Source organism: Xylocopa sonorina, chromosome 10, assembly GCF_050948175.1.
Source record: "Xylocopa sonorina isolate GNS202 chromosome 10, iyXylSono1_principal, whole genome shotgun sequence".
In the NCBI taxonomy this organism is placed as follows: domain Eukaryota; kingdom Metazoa; phylum Arthropoda; class Insecta; order Hymenoptera; family Apidae; genus Xylocopa; species Xylocopa sonorina.
The window spans coordinates 4,643,665-4,664,948 of NC_135202.1; the positions used below are offsets into that span (position 1 = coordinate 4,643,665).

Below are 21,284 nucleotides of genomic sequence, written 5' to 3' on the forward strand. Positions count from 1 at the left end.
TTTTCCAACTACGCTGATACATTTAATTCCATGTTCTTAGTATTTCGCTACCCGCTTCAGCTGTAAACAAATCAGCTAACTCAAAATCTACTACAAAAGGCACGTATCGAGAATACGAGTTCTAGGAAAATTCTGGTGCGTATTTTTCTTAGAAAAATGCGTACTACTGTGTTATGATAAACACTCTCCCAAATATTGGGCACAGAAATATTTATACTACCCTCTATATCGAAAAGTTTACTTTGTATATATTTAATATAAAAATATACGCCGTTACTGAATGGAAAAGTTAATTTGTTTTCCAAAACCTTCGATAGCCGTGATCGTCTAGTGGTTAGGACCCTACGTTGTGGCCGTAGTAACCCAGGTTCGAATCCTGGTCACGGCAATGTCTTAGAACATTGTCACGGGAAGGATTATTTTTTTACATTTCTTTTCTCTGTCAAATTAATACATTATATATCAATTTTACAATTGTATACAATATTCGTATTATAATGCTCGAACCATCCTAATATCTATAACTATCAGAGATGCAATATTAAACTTTTGATTGACTTTTACACAAATCGGATATAATATGTCTCTTACCTCTAGAACAATGTATTAATTAAAATTCACATTACCAAAAACATATTCTGCGAAAGGCAATTGAATGAAATACAAATAAGGAATAAGTCTACTGTGTACATATATATTCATTTGATATAAAAATATGCATTTATTACTGAACGAAAAAAGAAAGATGATTTTCATAACCTTCAATAGCCGTGATCGTCTAGTGGTTAGGACCCTACGTTGTGGCCGTAGTAACCCAGGTTCGAATCCTGGTCACGGCAATGTTTAAAAACATTGTCACGGGAAGGATTTTTTTTAATTTCTCATTTTCTTTTAAAATAATACTTTACAATACATCATATAATACTTCATATAAAATGAACTTAAAGCGAATGCCTTTTAAAATTAAAAAATTTCTAATACCGTCTTGTTATCTTTCTTCTTGTATCTGATATATATGATGAAATCAGCAATTTTAACGGCTGACTTTGCAATAAACAATAATGTACCTTCGATTTTATTCAACAAATATAAATGAGTATTACAAGAATCGTTATTGCATTAATTGTTTTAAATACTGATGTAATTCATGCAATCATGCATACTATAGTAAGCATTTATATTATAACTGAAAAGAATTGTTTATAAATTGTCAGCAAATATTGCCTTATAGAGTCAATATATTTCAGGCATAATTATGTCAAATCCCAGTACAAAGTTTGTGCTTCAAAGTCTTCGCCACAATTCCTTAATACCATTAAATTCATCATACATACAACATGAAACCTTATCAATTAATATCTTTAATGTTTATTTCATGTTATATTGCAATATGCACTAATAAATGTAGTGTTTATTGTGCTAAATCTAATAAACTACAGTCACTTACTTCAATAGAACTGAAACATCCTAATGTGTATAACGATCACAAAGGTATATATAGCATTTTATATCATTGATATTAGTATATATATATAGCTAATCCTATAGAACAATATACTAATTTGCCTGCTCAGATTCGAATTACTTGATACGTTCTGAAAAGCAATTAAAAGAAACTGATTATAATATCGATTCAAAAGAGGAGAAACAAATTCGAGATTCACGTCGTGTAACTGGATCTCGTCACCATCTCAGAGTTGGTATGATGTCAAAATGCAAAGAACTACTATTAAAAGATTCTTAGTATTTTAGTCTATTTATGTAAAATTATTCTTCCTTATGCTTTATTTTACAATTTTTAGGTGATGCTCATCAAGTTGCAAATTATTTTCTTTCTGGAGGACCACTAAAAGGTCATGATCACTTTATGCGAGGAAGAGAATGTGATTCACGTAATAATGGAGATACTGAAGCTGAAATAAATAATGTAACTACCGAGAATAACACAGATTTATCTGCAAACGAAGAGAATTCAAACACAAATTTGTCCGAATCGATTGTTGGAGCTCCACATATTCCTTCATCAAACTCGCAAGTGGGAGCTGCATCTATAGGACAATCTTTATATAATTCAGCCACTGGCAACTTGAATTCTATGTTACACCCTGTTTTAAATACATTAACTGGCACACAAAACTCACTAGGACATGATTTATTGAGGTCTGTGCTACACCCTAATTTACATCCACATATCAACTCATTGCATCACATACCTAGAACTTTGATAAGAACAGCTACTTTACCAGTAACTAGCTTAATGCAGGCAAGGTCAGAGCTTCGTAACATTTTACATCCAAACGGTCCACTTCTTGGAGACATTAATAGAGTAAGTAAGATATAATGTAATATATTTTCATAATTTTTCTAATTCTGAGTATTATATTTAATATTTTCAGTCATTACTACGTGCCAAAGCAAGGAAAAATCATTTAATACATCCAATATATCCACTACATCCGATACATCCACTACATCCGATACAACCACTACATCCGATACATCCACTGCAACCATTACATCCAATTGGACACCATCCACCAATAGTGGGATTAGCTCATACAAGTCTTCATAATAATGTATGTATTACTTCGTTATAAAATTTGTAAGTTTATAAGGACATATATGACAATGTCAAAATTAACAGGCTTTACCACCAAGTACAGCTCAAACTCATCAATTAATACCTCATCCTGAACCTACTGGTTATATTGTGCGATATGTACCGCACAATAAATCAACATCATCTCCAGTTATTGGGGCATCGCATCAACAATCTACTTCTTGTGTAGATGATAATTTAAATATGCAACAGAATGTAGCAAACCCCACAAATAACGAAAATGAAAATGAAGATACGAATGAAACTGAACCTTCAATAGATGATCAAAATGAAGATGATAATCAATCATAGGATTTAATCAATTAAAAAGATAAAATCAAGTGTAGATACAAAAGTCATTGAATTTCTGAAGAACATATAACAAATAATACCATACTGATTATACAAGAATTGTATTAACTATTTGTATGCATGGAAAAACAATGTTTAGTTCAAATCTGTTCGTTGGAAGGTTTGTACAAGATGTAATATAATTTCCTTTTGTACAAGAGAATAATTCTCATTTCAGCATTAAAATGTACATAAATGAAAAATATTTATTAGTTCTAGCATGTTTATCTCTTATTATCACCTTCTCCCTTTTCCTTTTCCTTTCTTTGTTGACGAACTTGATGGCTGAAAAGATTGTTCACCGCTCGATTGCTTTCCTTGGCGACTTTTCAACTTCGGGATGGTAGTGCCCAGATAGATTAAGACGGAATCTCTGGTAGGAAATTCGGGTTTGACAGGAGTACCATTGTCGTTTTTCAATTGTAACCGAATACGTCCACGATATAACAATTCTTTGCTACGCTCTCGTGGATGGAGTTTGTTTTCAACTCCAACGTTGAAACCAGCTGCTACTAAAACATCGCGGATCTCTTGGTGCGTTGGATTTTCAACGCATTTGTCTTTCGCAATTTTCCGACCTCCTGCTAGAGTTCTTTTACTGTTTATGTAAACTGGATAAATACAAATCCACCTGTAAGAAAAATAAAATAAACAACGTGCTGTTGTCAGTTACATGTCAAGGAGGTTATATAGCAGATGGTACTTCGTACAATGCATACATTGAATAAAACTCATTACGTAAAGCTAGTTATATAAATGTGTTTACAAAATCTTAATCACAAATTAATAGGAAAAGTATCTTAACACTTTAATTTACTTACCGTTCGAGATCACTGTGTTTCTTTGACGGGTTCCATGCGAGCGCCATGTTTGTTTTCGATAATTGCACGAAGTAATCGATAGCACGATGTCACAATTACATTTTATATCAAATAAAATTCATTATTCTTAAGTAGAAGATATTAAAACAATATTAATGTTAATATTACACATATATATATTATAAATATATGTATATAATATTGAGAAGAAAACTATGAAATTAATATAAAATAGTTTATATGAACAAAAAAATTAACCATTCGGGCTCGTCCGGGATTTGAACCCGGGACCTCTCGCACCCGAAGCGAGAATCATACCCCTAGACCAACGAGCCATATAACCATTTGTTTTTAACACATTAATTATCAATTGAACATAATTAACATCAATTAAATATTAACATATAATCAGGAATATTAAAAATTTAATAAATATTTATAATCATATTGGTATATTACATGCAGAGATATACCACAGTCGATTATTCAGATATTATCCTGACCTCTGACCTGATCGACGTACTCTTCATTTTCGATGACCATACATGCTTACAGATCACGTAATTGTTAGTACAAAAGTCCATTTAGTTCTATAAATATAACAGTATCTTTACCATTTCTTATAAATCAATGTTAGAAAATTGGTTGTTATTCAACGGTACTGTTTACTTGATATTTTTCATTGATACATTTTGCTATAAATACAATTTAATTGATATAAACAGTTCAGCTATTATGAAGAAGAGAATGGGTGCAATCAATTCCAGCTTTCACTGTACATATACGCAGGCTTATTGCGGGGTTAATAAGTAATTATCATATACAGTGGCGAAAGTGCGTACCACATGATAGCTCACTTTCACATAGATAGCAAATGATAATAAGATCATCGCGTACAGAATATACTTTAATTTTATATAATAAATCCATAAAATCAAACGATAGACAAGTAGAAAGAGAAAGAGAGACAGAACGGGAGAATATCGTATATATGTATATATTTTTATGCGATTGGAAGCTATTATATAAACAATTTTTTCTAAGTAATATTAAGGTTATACTTATATTTCCCCTTCACTATTAATAATTTAAATTCTCTACTCCCAAAAATAAAAAGTTGGTTAATTGTCAATATGTTTCCATCGATTTACTCTCTTCTTACTTATCAATTTTTAAATGCTACGATAGAACTTAATATAAATTTGTATGATAATTTATACTGAAAAGAAACATATTACTTTTATATATAGAAAATCTACATATCGCCTAACTCGTTTGTTTGTTTTTGTTTCAACAAATTGTACACAATTAATAAATGGCTATTAGAAAAATGTTATAATTGTATAAATACTTATGTCGTTTAGAACTTTAAACAGAAAAACGTTCTGAAAAGGTTTTTTATATCTTTTAAGATTAAACAAATATTACTTGAATAGAGATAAATAGTTATACGAAATTAAAAAAATAAAAGAAGAGGTTCTGTCTCCATCAGTGCATGTCTAATCTGAAATATTTACATAAAATCGGCAAATCGATTGGGATGGAATGTATTAAGTAGGTAGATTAATTATATCAAAATATCATGAATCTTCTTTAACTTATTTAATTATAGGTCAGGATGCCCAAAATTCAAAATATCCGTAGATAATGCAAAAATCTGTACATCTCAGTGAGTAAATTACCAGATCATTTCAGTAATAAAATAATATTTTAAGATTTTAAAAAGTATGAGCAGTCCATAAAATATTAGTATTAGTTTTATTTTATTAATATTTAATTGTATATATTCTGTATAATTACCATAATATTTTGATATATAGATATCAATGTTACCATCATTTTTATATCATTTTGATACTTGTATGTTTTTAATTTTTAATATTTTTTCGTGTTATCATTATTCAACAAAAAGCTGTTTTATAATAATTGCTTGTTACTAATATTGTATTTTCTGACCATTAAATTATCAGACTTTTTATCTTTTTCCGTTTTAATGTAAGAGGTATGTACAAATTAGCGAATGACATAATTATTCAGTGAAGGGATACAGTATACGATCACTATTTTAGATATGACAATTCTCCTTGAGATTTGAATCTCCTTTTTGTCCTTAAAAACGTTGGATTTAAGGTCGATTTCTACGATGACGTTGCAACAGACGAACAGGCATACGCATTCTTTGGTTAGTTCGCGTGCACGTCAGTTACGTTTCTGATCTACTCGTGGTCAGAAGGATTGATTTCACTAAACGAAAGCAATTTCAAAAGGAAACATTCTGCTTTTCCCACACAATAATAGTACGTCGCTCCCTGCCACGTTAAATCTTAGTTCATTGGAAAATTATGAGTAATAAATTTTGTTGAGTTTCGTTATTGAATTCAAACTCGTATCTAATTACCAATGGGAAACCCACATTCAAAGGATGTGCATGGCGGTGTTCGAAGTTGCAAAACGTGAGTAAAGTAACATTCTAGATTTCTGACAAGCATCTTGAAATTTAAAATGCTAAGAGCTACGTTCTAAAGGATCATGTGTCAGCGAATATGTAATATATTCTATAACGACACAGTATATGCTGTAGTCACAGAAATATCGTCTGACAATTACGAAGAGAATTCTTGATATTCTCGTGAAGTTATTGAAAGTTATATAGCTGCATTTATTTCTATTGCCTCGCAAAAGAGTGTATCTTAAATGTTTTTGTCCAACGAATCATTGGTTGGTAAATCAAATAATGGCAAACAAAAACAGTTCCACTTACTGACACTCCAGACAAAATAAAGATATGGTTATTGATTGCACTTTGCCTATTGTCGAATGGAATAAAATTGACAGTGTAGCAGAATTAATCGCGATTATCCAATGGTTCTTTTTATACTTAACGTACGAAGATCTTCTGAATTTTTTCAATATATACTTTCAACACTGTGAATATTAGGAAAAAACCACTGAGTCTACGGTATTTTGTATTTTCATTTCATAAACAAACGGGAGATACGGATTTTATCAGATGTTTACGCAGTTATATAGTTCATAAAACGATAATGCTTTGAAAACTTTGATGTATCATGCTATTTTATCATTTTCGAAATTCGTATAACCATTTGACGATCATACTTGATTTTATTATGACTTGTGCATCTTTTTTTTTTATCACGCGATGCGTTTAATTTTCTCTTATCGAGAGATACGAGCAATTACATTACTCGTCAAAAAAAAGTAAAACAGACTTGACCTTGAAGACTTAGATAACCCCTCTACATTTTGTCAAATCTAGTAAAAAATTATGTTTCCATTTTGTTTTTTTTTTTACGTGTATAACAAGTTATACTAAATTTCATGTTTATTATTATGTAAATTATTATGCTTTTCAGATACTGCATACATAATATGAAATTTTTCAACGTATCGTATATATTTATTGCGATAGTAGGTTACTGACCTGTTCTCTGTACTATCGTATGATATGCAAAATAAATTATGTATTATGTATTGAATCGTATAAAATATAATTACACGTTTTATCACTTTTTATTTTACTATTTGCTATGCAAAATAGCAGTAAATTGAACGTCCATACTTTCAAAGTATTTTGATGAAAGTAAAAAAAGTTTAATGGTAATCAAATATTTCATTCGTTTCATGACATTAATATATACCCTACTGTAACTTGATATAAATCAAATATTTTTAACGGTCTCATTTCCTTTTCTTTACATTAGTAATGTGTCAAAATTATGGAACTTTATCCTTAACATTCTGATTTCGCTTTGGTTTCCCCTACTACTTACTTATCACTATGACGTGACGGTCATACGAGAAGTCGCGCGAGTAGTAATGAATATAACAGTTTATCAAGATGTGTTAGAACCGAAAGAGAAATAATTTGCACGAAAATTGGAAGTATGTCCTCAAAACGACTTCTCAGACGGTTAGAGTGTCATTTTGTTAGATTTTTCCGTCAGTCGAGTAACTGGCGTTACGCTAGTAGGGACCCTGAACCAGACGCCAAGCAATACGATCAGTTGAACGGAAGGTAATGTGCAACAGACTTTGAACTTTCGAGGCTTTAAAACGAAAAAGTGAATCACAAAAACTGTTTTAAACGAATACACATTGTGTATAAACGGCAGAAACTGCACACGTGTAGATATACAAGGTGTAGCTCTTTATTGATTTCACAATTTCCTGTACTATTTAATATAAGAAATCATGTACGCAGGTATACAGAAACTGAAAAGAAGTAAGTTTCTTTTTTCGCTCATCGTCAATACCATGAGTTTTGTAATTCATGGGTAATTGTGTAATGTCACGCTTCTGTGAACATGGTTCATTTTAAAATATGCAATACTGGTCGATTCTTGCATTATAAGAATAGTGGAGAACGAATCGATTAAATCTTTTGTAATTGTGAAAATATTTTGTTGTTCTTCTTTTTATCGAACAAAATGTATTATTTAACTAATATTTTTTCGTGTATTCCGTCGTTTTCTATTTACTGCAATGTTTTATCTTTTTGTAGACTATCGCTAATGTATTTTTAACATTTCTATTGCAATTATTATATTACGTACATATAAGCTATAGAACAACTATGTACTTCATTTTTCTATTAGATATATATTAAATTATTCACGGCCAAACGATAGAACTAGAACAATCCTCGCTCAATGGGCGAAAGCACGCGACTGCGCGATTGCGCGCGCTTGCGCTAACTCGTGGTACGCTCAGTAACGTAGCAAGTATATTATGCTTCCTTACTTTTAACAAAACGTTTCAACGTGAACCTAAATAACAATTATGACCATTGTCGGAAGGTTCAGTGCACTGTTCAGACCAGCGAAAGTTTATCGGAGAAAGAGTTTCTTGTATCGATCGGCAGCTGGCCTCCTCGATAAATCGAGTGTTCAAAGAATTATCTGTCGCAGATTGTAAATATTCACTAATTTATGAAACATCCTTAACAAGTCATAATTATGAGTGCAATTTCGAAGGATATTGCAGTAATGGTTTGACCATTGACCTCACGTTTGATACGTGACTGAGCTCCGCTCCCCGCACCCTAACCTTACCTCTCCATAACGCCACTGCGTTCTGCCGTACCGACATTCAGTCTCAATCAGCCTTAAAGTTCGCTTGTCGTTTCCAGGGTCCGAAACAGTACTGACTGTGACTGTGACATCAGATCATCGACAATGTCGCGCCTTCAAAGAGATCAACTTGGCCAAAGAGGACACGGCGATGCTGTGTGCGTTGGATTACTTCGTGGTCTCGATCATCTGAAGAACCCGATGCTGAACAAGGTAAGTTATCTGTTACGTGTTTCAATTTACCGTGCAATAATTATGGTGGGTCCAGTGAAGACGCCGGTAGTAGCGTAGACAGTTTGACGTCTAACATTGACGTAATTCATGCTTGGCTTGGAAGCGTTCCGTTTCAAAAAGCGTCGTCAACTATATGTATATTAGCGTGCGAAAATATATGTTAACTACGTAGACGACTAACTCTGTTCTTATTCGTCGTTGTTTATTATTACGGTATCTAAGTCACACGTGTGTCTGTGCGTGTACATATATGGGTTTCGGACCGGATCTTTCCTACGTTAATCCGTGAAAATAGCTTATACTTATAGATTGTCTCTAGGCGCGAAATTTTGCATTTCGAATACAGCTACATGTAATAAGTGGAATTTTTCAATTTTCCCCCGAGCTATTCTGCTGGAATTACCGAATGATCAAATTTCCGACTGGCCTTCGATATTTCATTCCTGCGTTATGATTCTACAACGAAGAGTACAGTTAGAACAGTTAATTAAATTCTGTTCTTATCAACAATATTAACCCATTCGCTGCCAAGCCCAGATTATATGAAACTATTTCCATTGCTATTTATATTTGAAGTGGTATTGTTTACCAAAGTTCTGTAAATATACTGTAAAGCCAGTATATTATAATATATTGAAAGTAGGACGAGTGTACTCGTCTTGGAAACGCCTAACACCCTGCCAAAGACGAGTATACTCGTCTTTGGCAGCGAATGGGTTAATAGATTTTCAGGTGTTAATACTATATAGATCAATATTTTTAACATGTTATATTGCCAATAAATTATGATTGTAGTTTGATGTTATATCAATGCAAAATACCGTAATGAAATTTCATAGATGAAAGTGTGATTAATTTACAATGAAAATCGAAGAAACGCGTTATATTACGTGGATCATCGTTTGGTTACGTTCACTGGGTCACGTAGGTAGGATATTGCGATTCCATGAAATTTACTTTCACACCACATAAACGTAAGAAACGGAACAAACGGCGACGATATAACAACATAAGGATGATTCGGCTCTTTTCGAGTACTTTAACGCAATGTTATCTTTACTGTACTCTATTACGTATATATTTTTATATTTCGATAGCATGTATGTACTTAGATACACATTTATGACCTAGTAAACTAACGTAATTCGATTAGTGGCCTTTACGTCTGGTAAAGTAATAGTAAAGAGTTACATAAATAATTCGATTTACATAAAGTAAAGTAAATTACAACAAATTATTCAAGCTTCAATCAGAATAATGCTCATGTAAGAATAATTAAAGTTTGACTGATTAATGTGGTATATACAGGTACATTCAATTGAGTAGATAAAATAATTTCATAAAGTTCATGTTAATTTATACGTGCAATTAATGACGAAATACCTAGAAAATATTAAATATTAATTTGTTATTTGCGTACTTTTTAGCGTCAGTAAATCCACTTATTTAAGTATTATCCTTTCAAAAACGATACATATTAATTATATGTATATATTGTATACGGTAGTAGAAGTATACATAATAATTAAACGAACTATGAGCTTTGTAAAAATAACGATGTTATGATTTGAACACAACCTGATTCGTTCTGGCAATAATCGGACTTCGATAATAATTTCCTTAATGATTATACACAGCAGGTACCAAAGCTTCCATGTGGAAACAGTCAGTGGCGATTGAGAAAATTGCTTGGAATTTTTGCGATTAACGAGCGTCCTTGAAAGGCTAGTCTAATAAGATACAACGATTTACGAGATAACGCTACTAGCAAATATGCTATTTTTATTAAACGTACGATTTTCAAGTCTGATCGAAATTATGTTTGTTACTCCAACTAACAAACATATTTATTAATCTAAATAATTAAAGTGGACCCTATGTCGCATAAGAAATGACTAGTTGCTTAATGCGATGCACACATGAGGAAAACTGACGAAATTTCTTTGAAATGTTGGCGATAAAAGCCTAACGGGACACAGGTTGTCTGTTAAACTTCAATTTCTGAGTAAAAGATAAGAGTGTAGAAGCAAATGAGTCATAAAAAATACCGGAGTAGTTCCACCAGAAATAGTTGCAGCGAGCTGAGGACCAAAAAATTCTACCTACGTGATCGGCTCCACGTCTTCAATCGGTTCCAATCTACCGATTTTATTACGAGTGCTTATAGACACTTTCTTATTCGTCAATTATAACCACGATAATAATCCTGCATCAGTAATAAGGGAGGTCAATTCTATTGAAAAGAATCTTTAGATTAATTCAAAACAGCCAGCCAGTAATATTCCATGCCAGCTAGAACACATTGTAATGTCCAATTAAACAGAACTCTTAGTTCTGTATCGCACATATATACGATTTACAATAAGTAGTTTTCTTTAACCCATTCGCTGCCAAGGACGAGTATACTCGTCCTATTTTCAATATATTATAATATACTGGCTTTACAGTATATTTACAGAACTTTGGTAAACAATACCACTCCAAATATAAATGACAATGGAAATAACTTCGTATAATCTGGGCTTGGCAGCGAATGGGTTAACTTGCACAATTTATAAAGAAAATTCTTACGTATAGTTTATAAAAAAGAAATTCAAGAACTATAAAATCCTCAATCTACATACATGATAAGACTCGGAGAAAAAAAGAAAACTTTAAATTTAGATCAGATGACAGAAAAAAAGATTAGCGACTACATTCATGAATGTTACAAAATTCTCTGAACTGGTTACCTTAAATATTGCACGCGCAGTGCAATCACATGTTCCAACAGCCGCTGCTGGAACGTTCGAATGATTTTAATATTTACGAATGCAGTCGGATTACGCAAAGCCCGGGCTTCAGGCATGTTCTACCCCCTAGGAGTTTCTTGCAATAGGCCGTGGCAGGTTTCATGACCGACTCCTAGGGTCGGTTATCGATCGTTTGTTACCCGTCAGAACTCGTGGCAACCGTTTCCATCGCGGGGCTGTTTGTCATGGGATTCTCGAGGAGCCCTTCAGGAGAACTCGCAAGAACAATGGACACGGATTGGTGGGACCTAGTGCCGGACTTCCATAGAACTGCCCGTGTTCCCGAGCCCCTGCTCGCTCTGGACGGAAGGGTATCCGCGATCTTCGCTATATAATATATCAATTATTCGCGCATGAATCGACTATTCACATTTACTCATATTTGATTTCTCTGTACATGTACACACGTCCCCCCTACGATAGCTCTTCTTTCAGAGATCATAATTTTGACACATCGTACACGTGCAATGGTTCGTTCAGATGATCAATATACATTGTCAATATTTCGAGCTCCTCAACATTCTTATGTCATATTAAATATGTATTGTCAGTTTTTACATAGGATAATGTTGAGAATGACGAAATATTGACGATAAATATTGATTATCCAAACGTGGCATAATGTGTATTGAAGTATTTAATAGAAAAGTACTGAATAGAAATAGTTGACCTTTTAATATCCATTATTACTCATCTCGAACCGTAATAGATATATAGAGAATTACTATTTTTTTTTGTTACTAGCACGTGGCTGTCTCCCACTTTGGTCAACTAAAATCACTTCCTACATTAATATATATAACATTGCTTTGACCACGTTGCACAACACGAGTACCCACGTGCAACTAAGTACCGCGAGTAATTAAAGGTTGATACGTGGACACTTATAGGCTTCATTATCAATATGTGCACGCGTGTTGAAGAACTTTATGTATTTAGAATTGTACTTTATACATACGCTCATCCGCAGGTTTCTGTTTTCTAAGTAATATGCGTAGAACGTGTTCTGCATACGTTTAAATAGTTTAAAACAATAAACACGGTTAAAAGTACGTAGATATCCACGTATATATTTGAAAATTTGCAAAATGTTAATGCACGCATACTGTGCAGGCAATCTGAATACGTGTGAAACGGAAAGCATTACAATTTTTTTAAGTATCAGAATCTTCTTGCTTCCTGGTGAAGGAATGAATCGTTAGAACGACTTCTTGCGCTGTCCTTGTGATGTAATCTCAGTTATTGTCATCTCGATATGTTTACCACGCTCTAATGATTCATGATCACCCGCGATGCACAATAATCACAGTTTAGATTTTACATTGGATTTTAAAACCGTTTATTTCACTTTAAAGCAAATACTTTCATTCCTCGTCGTGTTCCACTCAAACAGGTATCTAGCAATGTTTTTCTATAAATAGTCTTCAGTGTTTGCACAAAAGATAGTGTAGATATTGTCTAGCCTTCGAATAAATTCAATGAAGCAAAGTTCTAATGCAACGAGATGTGGATACAAGTTTATATTTTTAAATTGTAGTTAAAAAAAAACATTTTATATATTTCTCTATATTGCACGCATTCTGCACCTTTTTACACGTATCCACAGACGCGTTAACATTCGCAGGCTGATCACGCAAATAATTGTGTATTTTTTTTCTTCTATATTACTTATATTTCAATTCCTTACATAACGTTTCTTTATATTTTTTACTCTCAGATTCGCCATGTCGCGATTTGAAAATATTTACTAGCACGTATGACTCTGATAAGATAAAAGGCGCGTACATTTTTGTCCAGAAGCGAAAGCCACTTTCCTCGGTCCACCTTTGCATCGTGCACCAACGCTTGTTACGAAATTTCGAAAGTCTGTACCAGCGAATGGACCGTTAATTGCATGTAGCACACATATTAAACGTGAACGGTTCTCTGGTTTAATGAACTTGATATAAAAAATGTTTATTAAGATCATATAAATGTTCGTTAACTCTGGAAATTTTAATGAAAACAACGAATTAGCGAAAAGCTCGTTTTGGTTGATGAGAAAGCATGTCGATTCGATCGAAAATATTATAAAGCTATTGAGATGTTTCATCTTTTATCTTTCTATTTGGAAAGTAATTTTAATGCATCATATTGAATTTTTTTAGATTCATTCTCGATATTTATATTTGGAAACCGCTTAAGTTATGATTTATATTTATCTATCGAATGATCTCAGTATACTGATTTCGTTTTCTTGTAGTAAATAGAGAGTTTATGAATTTTAATGAGAATTAAATATAACTGGTTTATCCAATCTTGAATGCAGAGAAAAATTCCATTTTTCGGTCCTAATTACACGCTTTTGCGATCGCTACCAAATGTCCTTTCACTTTGCTCTGAAAATTCTTCTATCCTCGTACAATTTATAAAAGTCAATTGACAACGACCCCAGACTGTCGTAGCTGGTGGAAAGATACTATCCCTTCGATGAGTACTTTGACCCTGTTCAACTAGAGCTGATTCTGGGGGACTCTCACAATGAATCTTTTGTAAAATTATATCATTATTAAAGGGGAGATTTATCATGAAGAATGTGAGATCGTACCCCATTGTTTATGGGGAAGAACCATGTTGGTTATCTTGGAATTATCAGAATTAGTCTTCCTCTTATTAATAACTATCATTCGTAAAATAATATTGCTGTTAGAAGGGGAGATTTGTTATGAAGAACGAGAGATCGTTCCACCTTGTTTATAGGGAAGAACCATGTTGATTATCTCAGAATTATCAGAGTTACTCCTCCTTTTATTAATAACTATCGTGTGGAATTTTTGTAGCGAGGACTAGAACAATTAATGATCAATTTTAAAGTCGAATTGTATTAAAAAATAAAAAGGAACATTAAGGGGAATTTAGAAACTTTAATTATCGATAAATAAGTAGGGAATAAGTTCGAATGTGTGCGAGTAAAAATTAGAGTAGATAAATCTGATTGTAATGGAACTTCGAACGTATTTAGGTTTCTCCTATAAAATTAGCTTGTGGTTTACTTTCCGCGTATTGTTTATTCGTACAAAAATCGACGTAGCTGTTGGCTAGTCTGTTAAATAAAGATCGAGACTCGAGAGGTCAGACGAAAATAATAATGCTCGCGAAAGAGATTTGCATGTTATAAAAACATAAAGCACAAAGTCTCTTTTAACTGATCGCAACATAAACGTGACATAATACATCCGATATACAGTTTTCCATTTCTTTTCTACGCGCTGCTTGGGCGGGATATATCCGTTTAAAAAAAATAGCCTGTAAACTAACAGAATAAATCGAATAGCTCGAATATTGCAATGACTCACTGACACCTAATTACGATAGACGTTATTCATCCATTTCGTCACGAAAAGGAAATGCTATAGACACTTTAATCACCGGTGTCAAATAATTTAATTAAAAGGTCGTATCGTTCATTGTATCTAGTGAATCCCGACACAACGGAATAATTCTTTTATGCCATTCATATCGTCAGTTACTGATTCATTAGTAAAATACTTGTTCATAAAATTACCTAGCGAGCGTTAAGTAAATTAAAAAATTTACTGCTCTTCTGACAACACTCGACAGCACGCTCATCCGTCATGCAATGCAATTTGCATAGTTTCAGGAGCATTACTGGCAATGATATTCCTCGTATTTAATTTCGATGCTATTATATTTCGCTCACATTTCTGTAATTTTATTAAACAATTTTATTAGGACGCTCTGAAAGTTTCAGTATGCCAATCGATTCAGTACGAAATGCTAAGATTCGCAATAGTTTAACCGGATGCCTTTCATCGATCCATAACGTAATCCAAATCATACGTGCAAACAGCTGATCGCCTTTCACTCACGTTCACCACCAACGGGCAGGAATTTTCTCATTAACCTACTCTAAACAGCAATGAAATACTTCCTGTCAAGGTCACGCAATCACGATGCCCTACGATTCATCGTAATTTATTCAATTTAATAAAACTAATAACTTGTTCAAATTAAATTAAATTGGATTGGTAGAACCCTGTTCCTTCAAATACGCGAGGGGGACGAAACAGATTGGGTGATTGACCGTTTATACGATAGGAGTTCATTGAACTATTTTACAACTTATAACTTCTTGTTCTTTTCTTCACGCTAGAGCTATCATGAAATGTGACTCTTTTTCTAAACCTTTAATAAATTATCTACAAACCGATTGCTTCAGTTTTCATATAAGGTACCAATTACTGTCCCTGCAAATAATGGATGGAACTTTAACAGGGTAGTAATTGGCTTGCTAAGTCATTAAACTGTAAAGTGAGCAAAATTGCGAGTTCATATAATTGGATGCAGTGATTCAAATAAGATCTCTACAGGAGTAACAAATCAGAGATTTAATAAAAGTTAAACACAAGACTGCAAAAAAGATTAGCAGATTCAATTAGTTCCATATTTAACATTAAAGTATGCTTTTCAAAGCATACAGAGTTTCTTGACTCAGTTTAAATAGAAATCTTCTCAATATTTATCAAATAATATTGTCTTTTTTTTATTCCAGGGAATGGCATTCACAATTGAGGAGAGGCAAATACTAGGCATTCATGGTCTATTGCCTGCAGCTGTGAAAAGTCAAGAGGAACAGTTAGAGCTCTGTCGTTTGAATCTTGATCGTTATAAAGATGATCTGTCGAAATACATATACCTCATAGGCCTACTGGTATGAAGAAATTCCAACCAATAATAGCACAATCAATAATAATTTTCTTTCAAGTATTAGAAATGCATGGACTGTAAAAAAATGAACAAACTTATTGCTTGATCTTAACCACCCTACCGATTGCTCCCAAATTATCGAAGAATGTAATCAAATTTAATCTTCCTTTTGCAGGACAGAAACGAGAAGCTTTTCTACCGCCTACTGGGAGACAACGTGGAAAAGATGATGCCCCTAGTTTATACACCTACGGTGGGCTTGGCGTGTCAGAAATTTGGCTTAGTCTATCGAAGACCTCGTGGCCTGTTCATAAGCATACACGATAAAGGTTACGTGTATGACATTTTGAAAAACTGGCCCGAGCATGATGTACGAGCCATCGTTGTCACTGATGGCGAAAGGATACTTGGGTTGGGCGACTTAGGAGCGTACGGAATGGGAATACCCGTTGGAAAATTGTCCTTGTACACTGCCTTAGCTGGTATCAAGCCTCATCAATGTTTACCGATTACTTTGGACGTCGGTACAAATACTCAGGTACAATCAAACATTTCTAACCAAAACACCATTCTAACATTTATACTTTCGTGTATAAACAAATATGCAATACTATTTATAAATCGTAAATGATATTTGTTTGGATATACGTTATATTGTAGGTTGTATTCATCGAAATTTTCCTATAATTATTCTACGAGTTATTTAACGGCTCATCGAATGCACATTTAAAACGAACGATACAAAATCATTAATGAACTTTCTAAATATTGCTATGTTCATTCACCTAATTCGTTTATTACAAAAACGAACGTTGTTTACACATTCGTCCATAGCCATCATTAGTATGGTTATGTATCAATACTGGGAACGGCGATAAAAGTGAAGAAAATATAATGTTAGGATATTTACGCTAATCTGCTCGGTGCTCCAACATAAACGCTTTCATTCCAAAACAATAAAACGTATTTATATGTTTTACTATTGTCGTCGTATCGATATAAACGTACACTTAACCACCACACAAACACTATGTACTGATCTTAACCTACAGCGCCATCTGTTGGGACGAACCTAAAACTAAACGTCGACAAGTTTCAGAGATTATCTAATTTTCTTTATAAATATCAATTTTTATAGTTATAATTAATCTATTTGTAAGAAAGTAATATTAATTATAATAGTAGTAACAAAACGATTATATACCAATTTTCGTTTCAGTCTCTGTTGGATGATCCTCTCTACATCGGCCACAGACACAAACGTGTCACCGGTGCCGAATACGACGAGTTCCTGGACGAGTTCATGGAAGCTGTTGTAAAAAGATACGGTCGTAATACATTGATTCAGTTCGAGGACTTCGGAAACGCTAACGCGTTTAGATTGCTGATTAAATATCAGAATGATTACTGCACCTTCAACGACGACATCCAGGGGACCGCTTCCGTCGCTGTTGCTGGTTTGCTGGAGTCTCTTAACATCACTAATACCAAGCTATCAGAAAATACGATTGTCTTCCAAGGTGCTGGAGAGGTGTGCGACATTCGTATTTAACAGTTGTATCGGCTAGCAACAAAGTAAATGGGAGAGTATTAGTAAAATGTTCGATTTTTTAGGCATCGTTGGGCATTGCGAATCTGTGCGTGATGGCTATGAAGAAAGAAGGTGTCAGCGAGGAGGAAGCCAAAAGCAAAATCTGGATGGTCGATTCGAAAGGTCTGATTGTCAAGAATCGACCAGCCGGCGGTATAACCGAGCATAAATTAGAGTTCGCTCGAGACGACAAACCGATCAACACGTTATTGGAAGTTGTTAAGACAGCGAAGCCGACTGTACTGATTGGCGCGGCAGCAGTTGGCGGTGCTTTCACCAAGGAAATATTGGAAGAGATGGCGAGGAACAATGACAGACCGGTGATCTTCGCCCTCAGTAACCCGACGAGCAAAGCAGAATGTACTGCCGAGGAAGCGTACACCATCACAAAGGTATACTTGAAATAAAAATTCTGCGTTTAATTCTTTGAGTATCAAACGCCATCGTTCGTACTTGAGAAAAGAAAGGCGTAATAACGAATGTGAGATAAGGGAGTTGAGAAAGGCTGGATGATCAAATAAAACATTCGCAGGGAAAATGCGTGTTCGCCAGTGGATCACCGTTCCCACCGGTAACGTACGAGGGTAAGACTTTCTATCCTGGTCAGGGAAATAACAGTTACATTTTCCCTGGCATTGCATTGGGCGTTATTTGCTGCGGAATGCGTATAATTCCCGAGGAAGTGTTCCTTATCGCTGCCAAAACGTTGTCCGACCTGGTTTCCAAAGAAGACTTGGACAAAGGAAACCTGTATCCTCCGTTACAGGACATTCAGAAATGCTCTTTGTCGATAGCTGTTGAAGTTATGCAATACGGCTATGAAAAGTGTAAGGGAACTTTCTTGATTTTCAACGTTCTTGCATGATATTATATTTAATCATTGAATAACCGCGTAGAAATAAGATAAAACGTTAAAAAGTATCGGGGATAATAACGAAGGAATGTTTTTGTTTCGCTTCTGTAGGTCTTGCAACGGTTCAGCCTGAGCCATCGGACTACGAGAAGTTCATCAAGGCACAGCTGTACGATCCAACTTACACACCATCGGTACCGCCGGTATATGCCTGGCCTAAATTGTAATCTTTTACTATTTCGTGTTTAAAGATGCGTTTCGTCGATGAAATTTTACTACATCATCTATACAGATTGTATGTGACATTTCTTTAACGTTATTTTATGATTTTCTATTTGGCATGGTATTTTTTATGAGCCTGTTGAACAGGCTCTTCCACTTCCCGGAGCGTATGTGTATGAACAAGTACGTGTGAATGTGTATGTTATAAGGAAAAAAGTATCCTACTGAGAAAGATTTGTTAACAACGATTTATCTCGGATTATCGTGTACAAGTGTGTATCTCGCCGACCGCTTTAAATTATTGGGATGAAAACCTCTTATTGGTTGGACAAATAAATTTCTAAATGATTATTTGAAAGAAATGTGTTTTATTGCTACTCGAAACAGCATTTCTTTTCTCGCAATGCTCGAGGCATATTTCGTTTCATTTTTTTATTATTTTTATTTTTGTACGAGCAGCAGGATGTAAACCTCTGTATCGTGTCGTATGTATAAGAACTAAAAAGAGGCAAAAAACAAAACGCACATGAGTGTGGCGGGGCTTCGTAATTTAATTTCTCTCAAAACTCCATTCCTTCGGTATAAACGAAATAAACACTCGGTATAAAAGCCGAGACGTTTTTATCCACGTGAACGCGCGTAGCTTTTCTTTTAAAGATATGCAACGCGCGTGTAAAACTTTCTTGGCGTTTAGGAGTGTTTCAACAAAATAATCGTTCCGTTTCGTCTTTAATATCGTTTCTGTTAAAAATCAACGAAACGTAAAGCACACACGATTATCTGAAACAAAATTCAGGCATGCACCGGGCCAGATAAAGGAGGAAATCGCGTACTGATCGTACGATATCAAGTGTATCGGAAAGAAAAATACATTTGCATCCCTTAGAAATGAAATAAATCATATGCTGTATCATTTAGGTCTCTGAAAACGTTAACACGTGTGTATTTCACGACAATGTATTTGAAATTGGCATTCACTGAGTTTCTCTCTCACGCACTCCCTCCCTTTCTCTCGCTCCCACTTTCTCCCCTCTTTCTTGTTAATCTTAATTTTAATGTCAACACGTACGCATATATTTACTTGTCTCTTAAACGCTAAATCTGATTCCTTACTACTAAACACGCCACGGTCATCAAGTTTATAACAAACAAAAGTATAAACTGTGACCCATCTTCTTCTTTTACTTCAAACTTTGTGTTGCATAGTAACATTGTAATAAAATTAAGGGATAAAATGTACAGAAGAGCATTTTCTTTTTCTTTCTTTAGAAAATGTTTTACAATGACGGGGACACTATTACGCTACACTGAGCAGACACACTGGTACTTTTTGCGAGTAACCAGTAACAGGGACCGTTTTTTTTTTTTCAAGTTACTTCATTGCGTTAACAATTTTTCACGTCTTGTAAACGGGGGACAAAGTATCGAAGTTTTTATTTCGATTGGTGCAAAAATCTCGACGTATTGCAAAATATATCGAGTCCGAGTTCCACAGCACCATTGCACTACTGTTACTCCCTTTTATTTTACGCCGCTAGTATAAACAATGCGATTTAAGGTTTTACCGGCATCATCATCGATATCCTTACTATTCAAATTCGTCTAACGAAATTCCAACTTTTCTCTTTGCTTTTTTTTCCTTTTATCTATTGGTTTAAGCATCTGCTTGCGTCATCGAATTTCGTTATTGCCAAAAAAATACAACAGTCTTACGAAACTTAAGGATGTGAAAATAGTGACGTAGGGCAGTAGCGTCGTTGATAGTGGAGTGTCTGTCCAGCACGGAAGTCGGTCCCTTTCCTAGCTTCATCGTGAGAGAGAGTGCGATCGTTCGTGGCTTTGTTGAGAGTCTCCAGCGGCTCGGAGATCCGGCAATCTTTGATGCGCTGGTAACGCGTCGAAGAAGGAATGCGTGAGTGCATCCTTCAGTGTTATCCTTTGAGACGGTTCGTATTCTAACATTTTCTGGATAAGATCGAATAACTGCCGATGCTCTTCGTCGTCCGAAAGCATACAACGCTGCA

General features: G+C 34.3%; 4 protein-coding genes and 3 non-coding genes across 20 annotated transcripts in view; 4 read left to right on the plus strand and 3 right to left on the minus strand.

Moving 5' to 3' along the window:
- The window catches only part of Men (NADP-dependent malic enzyme), a 124,993-nt gene extending 105,371 nt beyond the window's left edge, over positions 1-19,622 (plus strand). Inside the window, exons 2-9 of one of the 4 annotated variants that reach the window (XM_076902776.1) lie at positions 6,170-6,224; positions 8,921-9,074; positions 16,440-16,598; positions 16,770-17,132; positions 17,814-18,125; positions 18,209-18,577; positions 18,718-19,012; positions 19,150-19,622. In XM_076902776.1, coding sequence (XP_076758891.1) covers positions 6,172-6,224; positions 8,921-9,074; positions 16,440-16,598; positions 16,770-17,132; positions 17,814-18,125; positions 18,209-18,577; positions 18,718-19,012; positions 19,150-19,265 — 1,821 coding nt within the window. In that variant the 5' untranslated portion in view covers positions 6,170-6,171 and the 3' untranslated portion in view covers positions 19,266-19,622. Of the gene's footprint in view, positions 1-5,994; positions 6,225-7,612; positions 7,808-8,556; positions 8,703-8,920; positions 9,075-16,439; positions 16,599-16,769; positions 17,133-17,813; positions 18,126-18,208; positions 18,578-18,717; positions 19,013-19,149 lie in introns of those variants that run through there. The other 3 variants (XM_076902775.1, XM_076902777.1, XM_076902774.1) reach the window with 3 other exon arrangements.
- Trnah-gug (transfer RNA histidin (anticodon GUG)) lies at positions 317-388 on the plus strand. Its single transcript has one exon. It is a non-coding gene; the product is annotated as a tRNA-His (tRNA).
- On the plus strand, positions 768-839 carry Trnah-gug (transfer RNA histidin (anticodon GUG)). The gene has a single exon. It is a non-coding gene; the product is annotated as a tRNA-His (tRNA).
- On the plus strand, positions 1,549-2,997 carry LOC143428078 (uncharacterized). Of its 2 annotated transcripts, XM_076902692.1 has the most exons (4): positions 1,549-1,700; positions 1,803-2,326; positions 2,397-2,576; positions 2,645-2,997. In XM_076902692.1, exons 2-4 carry the CDS (start codon positions 1,868-1,870, stop codon positions 2,909-2,911), a joined length of 906 nt encoding a protein of 301 aa, XP_076758807.1. In that variant the 5' UTR covers positions 1,549-1,700; positions 1,803-1,867; the 3' UTR covers positions 2,912-2,997. The 2 variants fall into 2 exon arrangements, with proteins under 2 accessions (XP_076758807.1, XP_076758808.1); XM_076902693.1 differs by lacking the exon at positions 1,549-1,700 and having other exon boundaries at positions 1,732-2,326.
- Srp19 (signal recognition particle 19) lies at positions 3,065-3,926 on the minus strand. The gene is made up of 2 exons (XM_076902695.1): positions 3,772-3,926; positions 3,065-3,581 (listed from the first exon to the last, which is right to left on the minus strand). Exons 1-2 carry the CDS (start codon positions 3,816-3,818, stop codon positions 3,188-3,190), a joined length of 441 nt encoding a protein of 146 aa, XP_076758810.1. The 5' UTR covers positions 3,819-3,926; the 3' UTR covers positions 3,065-3,187.
- On the minus strand, positions 4,035-4,106 carry Trnap-cgg (transfer RNA proline (anticodon CGG)). The gene has a single exon. It is a non-coding gene; the product is annotated as a tRNA-Pro (tRNA).
- Doa (CDC like kinase darkener of apricot) overlaps positions 19,609-21,284 on the minus strand; it is a 35,616-nt gene continuing 33,940 nt past the window's right edge. For all 10 annotated transcript variants that reach the window (XM_076902765.1, XM_076902763.1, XM_076902766.1 and 7 more), the window contains one exon: positions 19,609-21,279. In XM_076902765.1, the coding sequence (XP_076758880.1) occupies positions 21,067-21,279 (213 nt within the window). In that variant the 3' untranslated portion in view covers positions 19,609-21,066. The remainder of the gene's footprint in view (positions 21,280-21,284) is intronic.